This window comes from Amphiprion ocellaris, chromosome 19 (genome assembly GCF_022539595.1).
Source record: "Amphiprion ocellaris isolate individual 3 ecotype Okinawa chromosome 19, ASM2253959v1, whole genome shotgun sequence".
NCBI lineage: Eukaryota > Metazoa > Chordata > Actinopteri > Pomacentridae > Amphiprion > Amphiprion ocellaris.
This window is the reverse complement of record NC_072784.1, coordinates 4,252,010-4,272,528: the sequence shown is the minus strand read 5'-3', so window position 1 is coordinate 4,272,528 and position 20,519 is coordinate 4,252,010. Positions and strand designations below refer to the sequence as shown.

The following is a 20,519-nucleotide window of genomic DNA, read 5'->3' as shown; positions in this document are numbered from 1 at the left end:
ATCATAATGTCATTCACAGCTCCCTCTACTCAGCTGCAAACCATTACAATTATTATTTCCACACGCACATTTAAGAAAAAAAAAGAGGGGGGGGAGGCCTTTGCAACTTCACCGAAGCGCCCTCGCCTCATGGGAGTGAAAATTACGACGATAATGTGCAGCATGCCTAGTTGTATAAAAGCGTAAAAAAGGGAGCACAAAGTTAAAGAAAGTGAGCCGCTTTTCTTAAAGAATAAAGACAGAACCGGTGGATTTGATATAAAATGGTTCTAAAAACAGGAGAAGTGAAGATGAAGAGGAAAGGTATTGGTAGGGGAGAGCAGGGTGGAGGAGGGATGACTGAAAAATGGGATTGTTAATGAGGCGGGAGCCAGTTTTCTAGGCTATAGTCTTTGTTTCCCGGAGTTACGACTTACGCCAAGTCTCACAGAGAATCTGGGTTGCTACAGTGTATCGTGTGTCTCGGGGTACAGAAATGAACCATTATGGCTGTAATTGAGTAGCACGGCTGGTAGAGGAGGTTTTTGGAGAGGGGGAGGAGCGTCGCTGGGCCTGTATTGGATTCCGGGGGCAGCGAGTTCAGAAACATTCACAGGAGGGTGTCCACCTCCAGCTTCTCACCAGGAGGTCTGCTGCTGGGGGCTCGCTGTTGTTTAAAGTGCATCACGACTCCATTCGCTCGCTGCCTTTACGCGCCTCGCTCACACATCACGACTTTCCTGAGAGTTCCTGAGGGATGACGAACGCTTTTTAAAAGTATATGTATTAGAACTGGATGGAAATATAAATGTAACGCCCTGTTTTGAAAGCCATATAGAGTGAGATGTTGCAGCGCTTCAAACCACAACCAGTTTGGGTGGCGTCCCCCTTAAAATGAAGAATGAAGTGTGATTGTAGCGTAAATATGAGATATGAGGAGTTTGCTCTGTTTGAGGATTATTTGGGTTAAAAATCATCTGATATTTGAAACTTCACTTCTTATCGCAGGGTTTCTTCCTAAACATCTGAGCTGCAGATACATTCTTGAGGCCAATATTACTGGTTTCTTGTAGATATATGGAAATCAGTGAATGTCAGGACAGCTCATCAATGTCACCATTACATAGTTGGTCCATCAGTGAGCTCCGAAAAGCTCATGTTCATACTGTACCATGCACAGACAGGTGACGAATTAAAGGAAAAAGCATCATCAGCATCTTAGTTAGGTGTTAAGCTATCACCTTTCTGGAACTCTACAGGAGTCATTATTATTATGATCTTTATAAAAGACTAAAAACAGAAAGACTGGAAGAGATTGTAGTGTGGGGATTGTTGTGTCACCCGAGTCAAATTTTCAATTTTTTTTTAGAATAGAAGAATAGAATAGAATGGCTTTATTGCCATCATACATGACGAAAATATAAATAGCTTCCGCTGAACAGTGCATTAACCCTCCTGTTGTCCTCATTTACGGGCACCAAAAATATTGTTTCCTTGTCTGAAAAAAATCCAAAAATTCAGCAAAAAAATCCCCAAATTTCTGAAAATTTGAAAAACTTTCAGGAAGAAAATTCCAATAATTCCTTAAAAGTTTCCCTTAAAAGTTTTATTTAAAAAAAAAAATCCCTCCAATTTGGCAAGAAAATTCTTGTAAATATTTTTTAAAAATGAGTAAAAATCTTCCAAAGAAAAATCCTAAAAATATCTAAAGTGATTACATATGTATCAGTAAAACTTCTAATATTTTCTTTTTTTGTGAATGTTCTGAAGAAACATTTTTCACGTTTCTTTTTTCCACCAAAAAATGTTCAAAGATTTCCCAAAATGTTGAAAATGTGGACATCAGAAGTTTCACTGTGAGAATAACCCACATTTTCAAACTTTAAAACGGGTCAATTTTGACCCACAGGACGACACGAGGTTTAATACAAGCAGTAAGAAATAAAATATCAACATTAAATAGTAAAATCAAATGTATATATAAAACAAGACAATATTAAAAATGACAACATATGCAAATGAGGCCAGATATATACAATATGGGAGGTGAATGAAATGAAATAAAATCCAATAAAATAGAACAAATATGGTCAGGAAATTGGATGAAAGCAGCATTTGAACCAATAGAAGTGATGTTTTGCATTCAGGTAGACAGGTGTTTTGAGTTCAGGAGTCTGATGGACCATGAGTAGAAACTGTTTCTCAGCTTGTCATCTTTTGTCATTTTTAAAGCAAAAATAGCAAAATAAGCACCAAAGACATTTCAAAATGTCTCGTTGGCCTCTAAGAAGTCATAATGGACACTTTATCACCTTTTCTGACATTTTCATCGACTAATTGATAATAAGGATAACTGTAGCCCTTGTGGGAACCCTGCAGCTGCTAACAAAATGTGCTGCTACCTTGTAAATACAGCAGGTGACAAATTAAAGGAAAACAAACATGAAATGTCTTAGTGTAGCGTTGAGCCAACACATGCTGCCAGAACAACGTAAGACATATATTATATGTATATATATCTTTATATAGTTCATGTTATGAGTATGCAATATAGTCGTATGGCATTGATTCTTCAAAGGATAAACCCCCCTTTTCTAAAAAATATTCCCTCATTTAGTGTTTTTGTGTTGCAGAGTGCTTTCTAGCATCCCAAATCTCCCATAGGTGTTCTAATACCTTAAGATCTAAAGACTGCAAAAATGTGTGATTTGCATCTTTTTCATCAAACCATTCAGTGAGCCCTCGTGTCCTATGGATGGAGGCTTCATCATCACTCCCATCAGGACAGAAATGTTTCATCACAGGATATAGGCGATCACTCAGAACAACTTCGTATTGATTTGTAGTCCGTCTTCCCTCTAAGGGGTAAAGTTTACCCAAACCATGCCAGCAAAATGCCTCCCACTGAAAAACAGCCACTAGACCATGCAGGTCAAGGGTTTCTCTTTTTTTCCTTTAATTCGTCACTCATCTGTACAAAATGTAATGTCTTCAAAAATAAATCTAAAATCTAAAAGAGTGTAACTCGTCTTATGTAAGTGCTAAAACCCCCAAATATGAACCTCAAAATCTGCAGGTACAGTGACAGTTTGTAGCTTGCATGTTCTGTCTGTGACGACTGGAGAAGAAGACCACAAGAAAATACTTCAAACTAATTGGGGAAGAGTGAAAATATTCTCTCAGCGCTTGTGTTTCTCTGTAAAAGTGAAAGATGTTCGGGACTCAAATTACATGCACGACTTGGTAAGAAGGAGATTTATGGAGGAGATTTTCGCAGGTTACGAGCCGCTGCTTTAGCAAAGCCCCTGCATGTAAACGCCGGAGCTGACATCTGCTCAGCCCAACAACATCACCACACTTCTGTTTATCTCCCCTCTCCTGCATCCCATCTCCTCTTGCACCACACAGACAGGTGTGGTATCAACACTGCTTGCGGTTTTGATACTCCTTGCGCTTGTTTCAGGGAAATTTGTGGTAACTTTCATCCTTGAATAACCTGTTTTTGTGCACCGAAGGCCTCGAGCCTCCGTGAAGTACAGCGGCTACAGCGGCTGCTAGATTGTTACTGACTTCTCTGGTTATTTTTCTTAATGAAAACCTCAGTTCTGATGTACGACAGCCACCGAGCTGCTTGGGTGAAGTCATTACAGCGCTGGCCGCTCTGGAGCAGTGGTAAATATGTATATTCGAAAGCGTGTGAAAAAGCAGAGCCGCAGTAGACCCACCAATCATGGCATATGGCTCTACCATGTGTTATTTAATGAGAGATTTACTCACACAGACCGCTAAATGTGTGGCTCATTTAAGGAGCCACGGCAGAGGAGTGTTTGTGTGTGTTGCATGCAAGTCGACTCTATAAAGGAGAGGAAGGGAGGAGGGGGAATTAACCACTCGCTGTGACCTTTTGCACTTTTAGTGTCCGCTGCGTAAACAGAAAAACCCCTGAAAAGTTGCAAAATCCACCTGCCTGAAATGGAGGTGTGTGTTACAGGGTGTGTCCGCGTGTTTCATATTAGTCATGTATCGCATTCGCTGAAAGGAATGCCGCTCTTATAACCTGCTGCGGCGGCGAGGACGGGAGGTTGGAGTGTTTTCGTGGCGTGTACGTACACTCCTGACCGCACACTTTCTCCCCTTTCTGCCCGCCTGGCTCGCCTATCTGGCCACGTGCAGTAATTGGCCACACAGAGCCCTGGATCCCTTTGTTTCGCCTGCAGAGGCTTGCGGTGGAAATGCACAAGCAGTAGGCCTCATAAATCTGTGGGACTCTCGATGTCAGGCCCAAAAATTTCAGCTCCGCTTCTTTACAATGACTTCACTCCCACCCAAATTCCCACTGTACCACACTCAGAAACCAATCCAAGAAAGCTCACTTTATGACTTTTATGTGATATGTCCATCACTCACTGCTTCTTTTTTTTCCCCTGTGTGTGTGTGAAGGTAGATAGTCTCCTCACACACCCCAGTTTAGTATTTTGATACTGCTCACAGGCTGTGATTATGTGTCTGTCCTCACTGTTTGCTAGTTTTCTACTTCATAGTGAATGCTGCAGTGACTGTTTGGCTTGGACTCACTTCACTGGTTTTTTAAGCTACAGTTGTGGCTTCCAGACTTGGGTCAAATATGGTTCAGTAAATAAATAGACTTAACTTTAACAGCCGTGCTGAGATGATGCATCGATTCAAAACGCCTGCAAATGAATTTAAGTATATAATCCGGTGCAGACTTGAGCTTTTAATGCGCGAAGACTTGAGAGACATCCTCACATCAGGAGCTGCGACTGAATATTTTAGAAGTTTTCGCGCAGCTGAACACACAAACCTGGGCTTGACGGAAGCATGCATTATTAATAAAAGCATTTTGTCAGTCAAATCTGAGGCAAGTTTGCACAAGTGAAGCTTATTCCCTCTTTTTGATCTCACTCTGATCTGCTGTGATGATGCATTTACGTGCTCCAAAAATGTACATCCAGCAGCCTGTATGTTCATAACATGGTCAGTAAACGCAACTAAAGCATAGCATTGCCATGTAGAAGTTTGCAGGGAGGGGAGAGAGAGCGCGGATGTGCTCCAGGCTGTGCGCAGCGAAGATTAATCAAACAATCTTTCTGAAAAATCCCCACCTTGATGAATGTGCATGGGCGAAAAATCAAAAAATATATGTATAAATGTCGCCTTTGAGGAGTTACAAAGAGGAGAGCGGTTTAAAAAAAAGTTCTGCAAAAGAGGAGAGGGGAGGGAGACAAAGTTTTTTCCCTGAAAGTTTGTGCAAGCTTTCACTTTCTAGGCGGGGTTACTGTAAGCTGCAGCAGCATGGAGTGAGAGAAACAGGACGGCGAGCGATTGCAATGCAGCACTATACCGAGCTTCCATCCAACTTAAATAAGCTCTCCAATTCTCCTTTCTAAAAATAACCATGTACTCCCCGTACTGCTTGACACAGGTAAATTGTCTTCTCTTATTTCATTGTTTGGGGTTGGGACGCCGGGTTGTTTTTTGTTTTTTTCACCTTTTCTCCTTATTGCCGCTGCTTCTGTGTCTTCTTGTCCTTGTGTTTCTTGCTTGTATCGGAGCGCTTTTCCTCTCCGAAAACTCTCCAACTTTCAGCCTCAACTCCGCGCCGCTCGTCTCCTTGTGTCGCCGCGCGTCTTCAAACTTTTTTCTTGTGCGTTTTCTCCCACCGCACATGGGCTTTTTGGAGAGAAAATGGCGCTTCTCCCGAAATGTATTTCATATTTTTTAAAAAAAAGGAAAAAAAAGAAGGAGGGGAGGCTTAGTGGAGAGGAGGAGAAAGGGCTTAGAAGCGCAGAAACAGACAGAAGAAGTTTAATATTACGCGCTGGAAAAGACGTTTTTCCTCCAAGTGTTCGAGACTCGCTTTTTTCTTTTTTTGTTGGAGTGTGAGCAGGAGAGCAGAGCGCACACCGCCGCCTTTAGGGCTGCTTTCATGTGGGACTCAGACCGGGAGAAAGGAGAGAGATTGGAGCCTGTGGTGGTGTGTGTCCGTGTGTGTGTGTGCGTGCGCGTGTGTGCGTAATTGTCAACGGTACAGACACTCTGCGCGCGTCTCCTGACATGGAGCTGTGCTGCACTTGAATATTTTGTCTTAGGAGTTTTTTTTTTTTTTTTTTTGCACTTGAATGCAACACGTGAGCTCGTGTGTAGTTTACTTCAGACACACTGCACTGGGGTGATTTTATCTCTATTTCAGCCACTGACAGTAACTCAGACACACTCTAAGCTTCGGAGATGTTGCAATAAATTCAGAGTAAATCGCTATAAATGTATATTTAAAAGTAAAATAGATTCCTGTGACATCTATCTGCAGGCATCATCACTGCTGCTCAGTGTATTAAAAACACTAAAAGGCTGATATTTCCTATATTTTTAAAGTGTGGTGTAAGTTTAAATGTGCATCTTATGTACTAGAGGCTATTTTTGTTGCTCCTGTGGTGCTGTCGAGGAAATGCTCTGTCTCAAAGTGATGTCAGATTAGCCATTTGAAGCTCTTTTTAGTGTCATATCTTGCAGTGAAATGTCTCTTGCACCATATTAAAAGACTGTTTTTATCCACATCTGATCCTAAAATGGCACCAGTGTGAGCCGTGATAAATCTGACTTTCATTTAGCTGCTTTGTTTAGAATTAACTGCATATTTATTTGCGATAAAAATCCACATTTATCCTTAAATCTTTGCAATTTTCAGGGCAGCGAGGGAGCGAGCTGTAAAAAGTGCAGCTCTGTGCAGCGGGCCACAGCTGGCTGCAGAAAAATGTTCAATTTCAGAGTGTGTAGCAGCCTCCCTCCCTCTGTTAATCTGTATCCTTTATAAAGATTAAATAATGTTAAATTATAAAAACAACTGCTTCAAAATGCTTCCCGTCCACACCTTGTTTTTTAATCCCCACATCTATAAGGTTCATTTAAGCTAACCGGTTGCAGTGACCTTCCCCAGTTGCTGGAAGTCTTCCCTCCTATAAAGCAGACTTGTTTATCCCTCATTGGCTTCGTCTGACAGCAGACTGCCAGGGGCCCTCGTTTGATGTGTAATTCATTCGTGATTTTTACATTGATTTATGAAAAGAATTTTCCTCCCATCATATGCCTGCGACTGCTCTGCTACCAGAGGCTGAGAGGGAGGATGTTCTCGGCTCCTCTCATGCGGGCACAAGTCATGTCTGGTTTCCATTTGAAAACATTAGCAGCTCGGATCATAATGTGGGCCTCTCGTTGACACCAGAAAAGAGGAAAGGAGATTATTTTTATTATTTTCCCCTTTAATTTGTCATTTTATTGAAGAAACTATTAAAGGCTTCTTGACTTTAAGACTCTGAGGGTGAAGCTGTGATGGAAAGAAAACAGAAACAGAATGGATCGCACACATCACCTACAAATTGTGCTTTAGTCTGTGTTTCAGGTGGATATTTTTCAAATGTGTGCTTTTCCAAACAGGCCTGTTTTTAGATATTTACCTGCAATGGATATAAAGTGTTTTGCAGCAGATGAACCATAAACAAAATGAGCTTCTACTTAGATTCCCTTTAATTAAAACTAAGCTCATAAAGAATGACGCAGTGCACATGTTGCACATAACTTGCAGTATGTCTGCATGGACACGAAGCCTGTTTGCAGCGTGAAGGACTTTAGCATCTTTTTGTCATTTTTTAAAAATGTTCTACCCTTGTGTGTGTGCAGAAACAACTTCTCTCTCCATGCAAACACTCTCACACTCACATTCGCTTGATCACCTACAGATTCTGCTTTCCTCTGTTCTTCAGGTGGATATTTTTCAGGTGTGTGGTCTGCTTTTCCAAAGAGGTGTTTTTTTTTTTTTTTAAATATGTATATATTGATCTGCAATCGATATAAAATATTTTGCAGGAGATAAACCCATTAAGAAAATGAGCTTTTCCTTAAATTCCCTTTAATTAAATTTAAAGTCAGAGAGAATAAAGCAGTGCACATGTTGCCCATAACTTGGAGTATGTCTGCATGGACATGAAGCCTGTTTGCAGCATGAAGGAGCCCCACGTTTTGCATCTTCTTGTCATTTTTAAAAAATGTTCTACCCTTATGTGTGTGTACAGAAACAACTTCCCTCTCCGTGCAAACAGCCTCCTCTCTCTCTCTCTCTCTCTCTCTCTCTCTCTCTCCACACTCACACACACTCTCTCTCTGACACACACACTCTCACACTCACGTTCCCTTGCAGCTCCGTCTGCAGACGGGAAAAGCACATTTTGTTTATTTAATTGCTGTTAATAATTAAAAAATCGAGCTTGGACCTTGGATATGGCAACAATTGTAAACAATCGAATGAATTATTAACTGTGATAAAAGCCTTCGAGAAGAGAAGAAGCAAATGTTGTGATGTGACGGACGGTGGTGGAGGCAAATTACGCACAGCGGAGAGAGGAGCGTGTTGGGGAGAAAAGCGACTTTTTCCACATTTTAAAGTGTTTTAAATCTGTATTTGCTTAAACGTAGCTGCTGTGTGTTAATAAGAGTGTATCACTTCTCCTGCAGTGCTTCTTCTTATTACCTCCTTATTTATTTAAAAAAATACGTTTGGAAACTATCAGAAAAATCAAATAATGCGTGTCATCATCTTGTCATTTTTGATCAATAATCCCATTTATTCTTTTTTCCCCTTTTTGTCGGTTTTGTTGCTTTTTTCCTCCCGTTCCCTGCAGGCCACAGTGACGCAGCACAAATTTGCATCCTGAATAAAAAACAGACTCGTTTTTTGGGGGGGTTGTTTCATTGCATTTATAAATTCATAACTGCTCGTATTGTTGTCATCTCAGACTGTTTTCACTGGTGCGACATTTTAACTTATTCCTTCCCTCTGCCCCCCTTCTGCCCGCCTGGACGCTGACCCCTGCTCTCCTCGCCTCTTAACACCCTCTCAACACTAAAGTATTACCCTACTCACCTTCTAAACAATGCCTTAGTGGTAAGTGCTGTTTAGTCCCTATTTATTCAGCATTAGGCATGTGTGTTTTTTTATTCTTCTTCTTCTTTTTCCATCTTGAGATTTGATTTTTTTTTCCTGTGATAGGCTTCTCCCTGCAGACCTGCAGCTGGAATTATTATAGAACCGTGCAAGGAAATGAAGGGAAAAGCATTTATTCTTATTATTATTGTGTACACACTTAGTTTAAAGTTGCTTTTTAAAAGATATACGTTTAGTCTGATTTGTTTTTTCGGCGCAAAGCAGCAGCGCAAAAAAACTAAAACAAAACTGTCTGCAGCTCCGGTTGGATTGTGTTTAAATGTGAGCGGAGGAAAATCATGCACAACATAGTTTGCTATAAATGCTTCCCAAAAAAAATGCATTTATTTTAAAATGCACATTTGCAATGTGACTCTAACTGAACTTAACTTGCATCAAGCTGCATTTTTTCTTCCTTGCGCAGCGTCGACTGCCTGTTTGTTTTGCTATGCGCTAATTATCGGACAGATCATTTTCGATGACTTTAACAACATTTTTTTCCCCCTTCTCCCGTCTTGATCTGTTTTTCTTAATTCGTCAGAAGTCGCCTCTGCTTTGAGGTCACCGTCTGCAGCTCCATGACTTATTGCTTTCTCCCCCATAGCCTGCAGCGCTGCACTTTCCTTTATCTGCGCTATATGTTTCTCCAAGAGGATGTATGATATTTTTCTGACATCACCGCCAGCCGCTATCTGCCCTTATCACAATGAAAACATCAAAGCGACATTCAGAGGAGAGGGGAGAAGCATGAGCTAGTCTGTTTTCAGAGAGCAAAATCTGATTAAAGTCCTGTAATCAATATCTGGACTTTGAAGCATTAACTTTACATTTAGGCATATTTGGTGACCCGTCTCCCCCCTGTCCTCACCCATCCTCACCCCTCACCATGGTGTCTCTCCCTCATCTCTTCCCATGGCCTGGAAAATGAGTTGGAACAGCTGTTCGGAGGATTAAAATCTGATGGAACCACAGTCTGAGTAAACAGAAAATGTTGGATTTTTCAGAATTAATGACACACACATGCATGTACAGTTGCATGCAAAATTATTCAATCCCACCCTGACATTTTTGACTAAATGGGCAACTTTACAACAGCAGGTGATTACTAAATCAGCAAAGAGGTGAACAGTTAGTTTATTGGAATATAATACCAAAGCAAAAAAATCAAGATTTCATTCATAATCCTTCCAAAATTTCAACTTTTATGCAAAAAATAGGTTGCAAAATGATTCAACCCCCTATAAACACTGCTAGGTAATTGCAGTACAACTCAAATGCCACACACCTGGGTACACTTGGTGTCAATACTCCCCATACGCCTCTTGCAAGCAACATGGTTAAGACCAGAGAGATGTTGCTTAAATTTGGAGAGGAGATAGTTGGAAATGGGTGCGAGAAGATATCCAAGCTCTTGAATGTTCCCAGAGACACTGCTGGAAGCATCATTCAGCATCACACTTTGCCAGAGTGTCAAAAATGTCAGCAGGGTTGAATAATTTTGCATGCAACTGTATGTGCATTTAAGTGCAGGGCATGCTAACCAGCTGCTAAAACCTCTGGTGCCACCACATGTCTTGGCCTTGGTCGTCGCTGGGTGCCAGTATCCTTTACAGAAAAGGCCTCACCAGTTAAGGGTTGCTCCCGCTGCCTGTATTAAATTTCTCAGATAGGTATTAAATGATGATATCACTGTGGGTTCTGGTTCAGCTGCACACTAGTTTAATTGTGTTGATTCTATATATTCGGCCCTCTGTGGTGCCAAACGGCGAGAAGAAGCGAAGTCGTGTGGATATGTGTGTGGAAAAGCTGCTCGGAGGCCAGTAAAGCACTCTGCTTCTGGCCGGCAGACAGGAGAATGAACTCATAGCGGCTGATTGACAGGTAGGGCTGATCTATTGTGTTCCCGTGGAGCTGCGTTGTAGGCGAACACGTGTAATCGGAGTGCCTGATTGGCTGTGCTGCTTGTTCTGTGCCGTGCAGGATCTTTTCCCCTCTTCACGGCACACCGGGAGGTCATAATGTCAAATTCTGCCTGGGACACGGTGTTCTGCAGCCAGTTACACGTTGGTCCATCTCACAAACCTTCACCTTTACCAGGCAAAAAGTAGCGCACACTTTGCACTCTTGCTTTGCTTATTTAAGGTGATGTATTTGTGTGTTTTTGCCCACTTTTATTGGCACCACAAGCCTTAAAACATCCCAGAGCTTCAACACTGGTAGCATGTTGTGGTTTTTTTTTTTTTTTTTGCTGTATTTCTAAGCATATAACTGAGAGGCTTATGAAGGTTTCTGTGATTCACCTCTTTGTAAGTCATAAATTTCTCTGTTTATTGTCAGCTGGTGACTGGGGGCCACCATGCGTCAGCAGGAGCAAATTTATAGCGATTTATTATTTTTTTTGCAAAGAAATTCAGAGCGCAGACAAAGACGAAATGAGCCGGGCGCTTTTTTTTTGGCAGCGGGTGATATAGATTTGAATTAAGTAGCATGTAGTTTTTATCTCGAGCTGCATGCAGAGAGAGGCAGAACCAACTGTGTCTCATTCAATATCAGCACAGCTGTCCCAGCATCCGTGGAGAATGGATTCCTACTGCTATTGCCATGGGAGGCTCCAGCCAAGAAGAATGGGAGGATATCCAGTGTGTGCGCTTGTGTTTTAAAAGGAAGGCGAGGAGAGAGAGGGGATAGGAATATGCTGGTGTGTCTGCGCACATGTCTGTCTCCTCTCTGTGTGTGTGTGAGTGTGTGTGTGATTTTTGCATGTGTGTGTCATGTTGTCTCCACCCGTCTCACTTTTCCTTCGCTCATGTCACCTCTGGCATGGATTAGTCTTTGGCACAACCTTGGCAGTGCCCGCGGCCCCAGTGCGGTTCTGTGGTCGCCGATATGTTGTGCTGTTGCCATGGCTACTGAACACACACACACGTGGGTGCTAAATTACATAATTGAGCTAGAATATACAGAGGAACACAAAATACTTAGTGTACAATATGAGAAGGGGGCGGGGGGAAGATCTCAGAACCACCAAAACAAAGTTTACCAGAACGAACCAGGAGCAGAACACAGATGCATGGGTGAATATTTGGGAGCTTTGTCATTGTTGAGCTGCACACATCGGTACAGCGTGTTCTTTCCTCGGATTTTGAGTCATAAATCTAAATAACAGTGCGGTTATTATGTGGATATTTGGAGCGTTTTGACAGCCGATCTGACAGGGGCAGTTGAGGAAAACGTGTTTGCGGCGGCACATGTGTGGGTTTTTTTTGTGTGAGGGAATGAGAATGAAACAGAAAGGGAGTGGCAGCTTGGGTTTACACAGATACATCATAACACACACACACACACACACACAGCACACATATTTCCTTCTTTATCCTCCTCCTGCTGGGCTTCAGGCTGCTTTCAGTGGATCTTGAATCGATATCCAGCATTCTTGTCACAACAATGGAGTGGATTTTAACAGCAAAACGTTCAAACTGCAAATTCAATTCACTTGTATTCATTTATTTTGGAACCATTTCGCAACATAAGTCATCTGAGGTCACTTTGTAAGATTAATGTTGAATCTGACGTTTCACTGATCAGTCTAAAGACTCTTTTAGTTCCATATTGAAGCAGAATTGTCTTCCAGACAAATCATGCTTATACATCTTAAAGCTGGGGTAGGCAGTTTTTTTTGGGGTTGCTATTGTGCACAAATCCATAATAACCTGTGAGCACATTGCAATTCAGGTGGTCTCAGAGGAAACTAGACTTCTTTTCTGGCTTTAAAACCAATGGCCTTCGACATTTCAGACCTGATCAGTTGAATATAGTATTGCATATAGTACAACTTGTATGGTGGCTAAATGTGTTAAATTAATGACTTTCATTTAACCCTCCTGTTGTCTTCATTTACAGGCACCAAAAAATATTGTTTCCTTGTCTGAAAAAAATCCAAAAATTCAGCAAAAAATTCCCCAAATTTCTGAAAATTTGCAAAACCTTCAGGAAGAAAATTCCAATAATGCCTGAAAAGTTTCCCTTAAAAGTTTTTGATAAAAAAATTTTAAAAAATCCCCCAAATTTGGCAAGAAAATTCATGTAAATATTTTTCAAAAAATGAGTAAAAATCTTACAAAGAAATCCTAAAAATATCTAAAGTGATTACATATATATCAATAAAACTTCTAATATTTTCTTTAAGAACATTCAGAAAAAGAAATCTACCAAAATCCTGCAAATTTCGCTGGATTTTGGTTGATTTTTTTTTCTGGATTTTCTTAAAAAAATTTATTTATTTTTTTTACATTTCTTTTTTTTCCACCAAAAAATGTTCAAAAATTTCCCAAAAATGTTGAAAATGGAAATTTTCACTGTGAAAATATGTTTTTTTCCACATTTTCAAACTTCAAAATGGGTCAATTTGACCCGCAGGACGACACGAGGGTTAAGAGAGTAATGTTTGTGTCCTGGGTCAAGCTGAAAATGAATGTTGACTGAGATTGAAAGTGCTATATAAGTGTGGACCATTTACAAAATTAGCTAAACATGCTAAGCTTAAATAAACCGGCCACACTTAGCGAAAGCTAAACTTAGCATTATGCTAACCTTAGCTAAAGCAACAGAAGATCCGTACACACAGCTGAAGCTTAGCTTAACAGACTAAACTTAGATAAATCTTCCACAAAAACTAAATCTTAAACCTGCAGAATGAAAACCAACGACTGTTTCTGTCCAAAAGATTGTTTCACCTAAACAACACCCAAAATACAGGTTCTAAATGTCAAATTAACCGATTATTCTGCAAGTTACTATATTTTAAAGGCAGTTTAACCACATTAAAATCTGACCGTAACTTTCTCCTGAGCTTGTTAGCTTCAACAGGAGTGTCACAACTAGATTTAACAAATGCTAATAGTAGATAATGTTTTTTGACTTGTGTGTGTCATATACTCGTGCATATCTGGTGTCAAGGAATTATTTCATTTTATTGATTTGTTGCCTTATCTAGAGTTCTACCTACTGCAGCTTTAATGTGAGCAAAAAGAAAGAGATGAGTATTAATGTCCAACTACACAGATAATGTTCTGCATATTGAAGTTCAAACATCCAAGTACCAACAGGCAAAACAAAGTTTCAGTTGATGGAGTACTTTAAAAAACAATGGGCAAATGGATCAGTTACAGTCTCTTAATCTGATTTTTATCTAATACCGGCTAATTTATGCTTGCAAATTGATTTAAGAATCATGCATAAATTATTTGTTTTGGAGCTTTTATTGTGAGTCCAGTAGCCCAGGCTGTCACTGCTATAATGGATTTCAGTCAATAAAGTCATGTTGCAGATTGTCAAATGAAAAATGTTGTACATTTCACAGTGTTTAGTTAGTTTTGTTTCGTGTCTCGAGCTGCAGAGGACAGACTGAGAAATGTTTCTGAGCGTGCTTTGTTCTTGCATTGAGTAAATTTGAACGACTGCCAGTGTCAACACACGGAGCGAACGTTGACAGTAATTCATTCTCTGCTCTTTCTTTTTAATCAACAAGCAACGTTTCCGTAAAAGACGAGCCGTGTGATATTGAATTTCCAAGTCCTTCTGTGCTCCGCAAAGTGGAACCTGAGGGCTCAAACTTGTGACCTGGCTAAACCCGGAGCATGCAGAGCCTTTGTATGAGTCCACCACAGGTCAACAGGAATAGATAGAGAGTTGTTGTTGCGGATCATTGACGGCCCACTCAAGGTCACTTCAGTGTGGGCAATCTGGGCATGTTGTTTGGCCTGTCCTGCCTGTCTGTCTGACCTACATCTCACTGCACTGGCTAAATATATACAGTAGACCCCTCATTATAAAGCTTCCAGATTAATCTGGATGAAATCTGAGCACCATTCTCCCTCTGTATGCTTCACTGCAGTCTCTCTTCACAGACTTTCACAGGCTGACTTTCCACCACATTCAGCCTCTTAGACTCACTCTCCATAAAAAAAAAATCAATAAAAATGGCAGAAGCGAGCAGTCACACAAACATTCCACGTCACGTCATCGTCCCATGAATAAGACAGACTCTACAGCCGCATTCGGTCTCCCCATTCACAAACCTCCTCTACATTTGCAGCTTGGTGTGTCTGTTTGATTTCAGTCACATCCGTGTGTACAAGCTATGTTTTGTGGCGCTTGATGCGGAACACACCTGCACATACTTAATCACGCCAGGCACAGGTGTGCATTCTTTCAGAAATATCACACCCATTGTGATGCAGCAGCAGACAGTGTGTGTGCTGTATGTGATAACGGCAGTGGTTTCCAGTCTCTTTAGCCTGACGTGTCCACGCCGCCCAGTCAAACGAGCCCCAGTACCCTTTTAGTGACCCCACATATCATGTGCCAAATATGTTTATTTGAAGCACATGCATGTTATTTAACACCCTTGATTATATAAACGGGATATTATTACAATGTTTTTGATATCCAAAGAATTCTCAAGGTTGTAGCGAACCATTTCAACCATAAATCTGTTTAGCTTTAAACCATTTATAGATGATGTTTAGCTATTCAAATCTTTTAATATTTTTTAGTATTGTAAACCAAACATCTATTATTTTTAGCTGCCAATATTAACTATTTGCCCATTAGCTTTAGCTAAGTATATCAGTTTTTGCTAACTATTTTAGCTCGTTACCTTGTACTTATCTTGAACCTATTAGCCATTACATTTCGCTCTTTGGACATTTTTCTGCTACTTCTAATTCTCTAATTCAACTTTTTATCGATTTAGCTATTTGAAAATTTTCTTGAACCTTTGGTAGTTTATTTCAATTCTTTTTCATAACTTTCAGTTAGCTGAACTGTAGCTGTCCCTGAAGGTGACTGTTTACCTCTTACTTTTAGCTAGTTACCTAAAGAGTTTTTACACATTCTCAACCGCAAAACTTAGTGTTCTGGTGTTAATTCGGAGTGTGGATTTTTTTGAGTTAGTTGAACTACGCTTCATTCTTTTCACGTACCTCACTGCAGAAATACATCCTGGGGCACAAGTATGGAGATTAGGTGGAAATTACTAATGTAGCAAGTCAGCAAAACACACATCCAGCACTTCATATAGTGCTCCTGTGTTCCCACCCATTCATCCATTCATCCATCCATCTATCCTTTTATTACCAGGCAAAAGAAACCTCTCAGAAACACCTGGTGCCTAGAGAGGTAATTACAATCATCTGCAGGCTGAAAGACAAAAGCTCCATCAGGCCACAGTTAATTGGGAGATGGTGGTGTCGGTGATGGAATGATGTCATGTGGTGACGCCGCTCAATGATGTCATCATCTTTTCACCGCTTCTTTAGCTTTCCTCTAAGTGGATGAGGCTTTGATTGGTTGGTTGATTGTAAATTTCCCGAGGCTTTCTTTCATCATCACGCCGCATTACCTCATGCCGTAGCGGACGCAAACCAGCAAAGTCCTGGATCCGTTCGTCCAGTGGCCATGTAATTTACTTCAGCTATTTTACATAAGATTATGAGCCCAGCAGTGATTATGTCCATGAATTACCCTTAGCATCAACATTCGACATCTGCCTCTCCTCTCTCTCACCGGGAACAGGCCTTGAAGGTTGCGATCGGGCTTAATAGGCATTTATTGGGTTAATGTTGGAGGGAAAGTCTTTTCCTGTCTTGGGGGTGGGTGGAGGAACGTTGACGCTTGGAGGCTTATGAACCCGCAAGTCAAACAGTAATGAAAACAGTTGTGACCTGATTTCAAGAGCTGGGGAAAAAGACAGCGTAGAAAAGGAGAAGGAGGATTTTTAAGATACAAAGAATTAAATTTGGTCCAACAGCATACTTTTCTTTCTTTCTTTGTTCTTTCCCTCTACTTTTCTGGTTTTCTTTTTTACTCGCTTGCTTGTGGTCCCTTCCATTTATTTTTCCCCCCTGTTACCTTCCTACTCTGTTTCTGTCTGTGGATCTAATTCGGCCACCCCGTTCGGCAAGGAATAGCTGTCACCCCAGGGAACAAAGTGCTCGAGCTTGCTCTTCGGAGCAGGAAGTTGGCATCACGCCAAGGGTGGAAAATCTATACTCGGTTGCATAATATAACATATCTTTACCTCAGATGAACTCTGAGGAGGCCTGGCAGCTGTGAGCAAACAGAGCTGGAGGGCGGGCGTTTGTGTGTTATTAACTGACTGTTTGTGTGGAAGTGTCTGTGTATGTGTTGGTTATGAGTGCGCGCTCTATGCTTCTTGTAACTTGGTGTTTGCTGGCCGGTGCTGCAGGCCTGAGGCTGTTTGAGACCCCCTTGACAGTGCAGCAGAGTACAGTAGAGTCAAATAGAGCTTTGTTGAAATTAAAAAAAAAAAAAAAAAAAACGACGTGAAGATCTGAGTAGAGTTGAGCAGAGAAGACGGAGGCCAAGCAGGGCTCAGGGTTAGACTCAAACACAACTCTGTGGCTTCTCCTTTTGGCCCAGCCATCCGCTAACTACTATCCCAACTACAGCTGCAGCGTACTCGGTGAGGGAATTCAGATATAAACTTTCTGCTCTGTTTAGGCTCAGAGAAATAGCTTCAGGATTAGTGTGTGTTACATGGAAAGTTGTATATTTGACTGGAAAATTCAGCGCAGGATGAGGATTTCATGTCACTGCTGAAATATAAAACACAGATGGGCCACATTTAGCTTTTACTCGGCGAGTTCATGGAGCGGGACAATCTCTGCTCTTCCAGCCGCTCATTATGACAGTTTATAAATCTACCTCCACGCTGCATTCAGCTCGCTGCTCTCCTGTTATTAAGATGTCTATCTGGTGCAGATGTACTCTGAGCGCTATTCTTATAGGAGCCCTTTATGTGATGTGACGTGATCGCCTGAAACCGTAATGGAGAAACGGCAGCGTGCGGCTCTTTTGTGGCTGCAGTTTGTTGTCCAAACGGGACGTGGAGGAACCCGAAAGCAGTCTGACGTGTCAAGCTGCTGTCAGTCCCTCCAGCACGTCTTGAGAAAAGCCCAGTGAAACTCGAAACTGGCCTCATTATGGTCATCATCTGGAATAAAGCGCAATCATCTCCGCCACCTGTGGCCAGCAGCAGCAGCAGTGGAGAAAAGACTCTTTGCAGGCCTCACGGACCTGTCTTAGTTCACACACGTTTGTTCTGTTCATTGTGTTATTTCTTCTTTTCTGTTTCTCCATCTGCACACCTGAATGCAAATATTTCCAAGCCAGAGTTAGGACTCATATGGGGACCACAAATTGACCGTATATTGCAGCCAGGCTGTGGAGATTTATGGTGAAAGTGAATAGGGATGGTGTGGGCGGGTATGCAGAGGTGCACATTATGGTGCATTTTTTTTAATACTTGGACGAGTTGAAGGTCTTGAGAATGGCGTAGAGGAGTGAAACAACAGCAGAGTTATTTTTCTTTTTTCGCTTCAGAAAAGATTACAGGAAGAAATACGGCACAAAGAGAAGAGAAAGGGACGGCAGAGGAAGAAGAGAGAGAAATGGGCGGGAATGAAAGAGGCCATAGTCTGTGTATTGTAAATACAGTAGACTGGGGAGCATTCCATGTCCTTTCATTTTTTCTACCAGCATGATTTGTTTGATTTACTCTCTATCAATCAGCGGAGGATGTATTTAAACGAACTTGAAGTCTATTTGAGAAAGAGTCTTTATAGCTGTGGCTGTTTGTATTCTCCTTTTACTTTCCTTGGAAGCAGACCGTGATTAAAACAGACGATATAGGCGTATTGTGTTTCCTAGGGGATTGGAAGGAATGCAAATGCATCATAACCATATTATACTAGTTAGGAGCGGTGTGTGTTGCCAAGCCTCTGGATACAGGACAGAGTAGATGCAGTTACTCCAAAGAGAACCGAGTCCCACAAAGAGCCAGAATCCCACAACTGCAACAACAGGAGAGGATATCTGACACTGCTGGACTATATTTGACATTTCATAGGATACACGCAGCGCGACGGCCTTCGCTGCATAAAAAAAGGCAAATTTTTCCACCCCCGTGAAAAACTTTTTAACAGAGGAAACCCCCCGAAAAAGTTTTTCTGTGTGTCTGTGCGTGGATCGCCGCAGAATCCGTTTGGCATTTTTGTTGTGAGGGAAGCATGTTGCTGGTGGGACTTTGGCCTGCACAATCCCTCCTCTGTTAAAACAATGCGGCAGTTGTCCTCCCTAACCTAATTACTCCCTCCAGGGGGAGAAAGGCAACAGCACCAAATCCCATAGTTAGGAGCTCTGATCTGGGCCCTGCTGTAAGAAAAGGCCTCATTCATTTCTCTCCCTCCTTCCACACACACACACACACACACACACACACACACACACACACACACACACACACACTTTCTATTTTTCACTGCGATTGGCTTTGGCCTGAAAGAAGCAGCTAATTATGCTCTAATATATCCTGATATTTCTCTTTATATGTGTTTTTCTTGCCATTGGAACATTTCATTGTTGTTGTAAATTTATTAAAGCTGAGGACATAATTGCTTTCAAAGGTTGTGTAATGTTGCAATGACACGCTGCTCGTGCACCTAGGGTCAAAATCAACCCGGTTTTGTTCTTAACACCACCAGAGAGTAATATCGTGTTTATATTACGGCCGGATTATGTTCCCAAACTAAATTGTGGTTGTTTTACCTCCGTGTCGAACACAACAAGCTCTTATTTTACAATCAGATGTATTATTAGTCATGCAAAATGATGCACACGTGACATTGAAAACATCCCACTTTCCACACACAATTAGCAATCAGTAACAAGTAGTGACAGGAAAGCTTGAAAAAGAGAAAGCGTAGATCCCACAGTTCCAAACCATAAATAACCCACAAACACACCCTTTGGGAAATGAAACACATAGGTACTTTGTGTTCTTGCTTTTTAGATTCATGTTGATTTATAAATTAAAACCCCAAAATGTACCATCAGTGGGCCAAAATGATGTGCACATCAAAATAATAGAAACATGAACAAGCAGTACAGTGAAAAAAGAGAATTGTTGGACCAGGTTAAATGGATTGCTCCATTTCTAACACACAATTTAATTAAGCTTATCAAAATTAAGTTAGCAAGTAATATTAATGCCTCTGTTGAAGTTATTGATTCCTCTCAAATGACAATTTTAAGGCAAGTTGACTTGAAGTTTCCAATTTTTTTCAGCCTCATCTTATTCTGTAATCCTACTTGGAGAAAACAGTAGTTCAGTTACAGCAGAAAAAGTTCAGGAAACATGGACATTATGATGTCAGATTCACAATTCTGCAGCAGCAGTCGGCCTAATTCTTACCCTTTCAATGAAATCAGAATTAAGGGGTCAAAGTGAAGTTGACAGAATCCACAAAGAATAAGTTGGATTTATTCAAAACAGTAATTCCAGTACACAAAAGATTGACCATTTGCAGAAGTGCCATATACACAAAACACATTTTATGCTTTGGAGCTTCACCTCAATATCTAATAATGAGTAAAATCCAAAAAACAGAGCTATATTTTCTTTATTCATGGGCAGTAAATGGTTTATAACACTAAATAATGTTGTTGTAAGCACAAATAAGGA

The 20,519-nt window shown here is 41.1% G+C and overlaps 1 protein-coding gene across 7 annotated transcripts in view; it reads left to right on the top strand.

The window, feature by feature from the left end:
• The window catches only part of nfixb (nuclear factor I/Xb), a 176,324-nt gene that overhangs the window by 14,024 nt on the left and 141,781 nt on the right, over positions 1-20,519 (top strand). Inside the window, exons 1-2 of one of the 7 annotated variants that reach the window (XM_055005004.1) lie at positions 5,248-5,422; positions 8,900-8,935. The exons of 4 other annotated variants lie outside the window; for them this stretch is intronic. In XM_055005004.1, coding sequence (XP_054860979.1) covers positions 5,396-5,422; positions 8,900-8,935 — 63 coding nt within the window. In that variant the 5' untranslated portion in view covers positions 5,248-5,395. Of the gene's footprint in view, positions 1-5,247; positions 5,423-8,899; positions 8,936-20,519 lie in introns of those variants that run through there. 2 more of the 7 variants (XM_055005001.1, XM_055005008.1) reach the window with 2 other exon arrangements.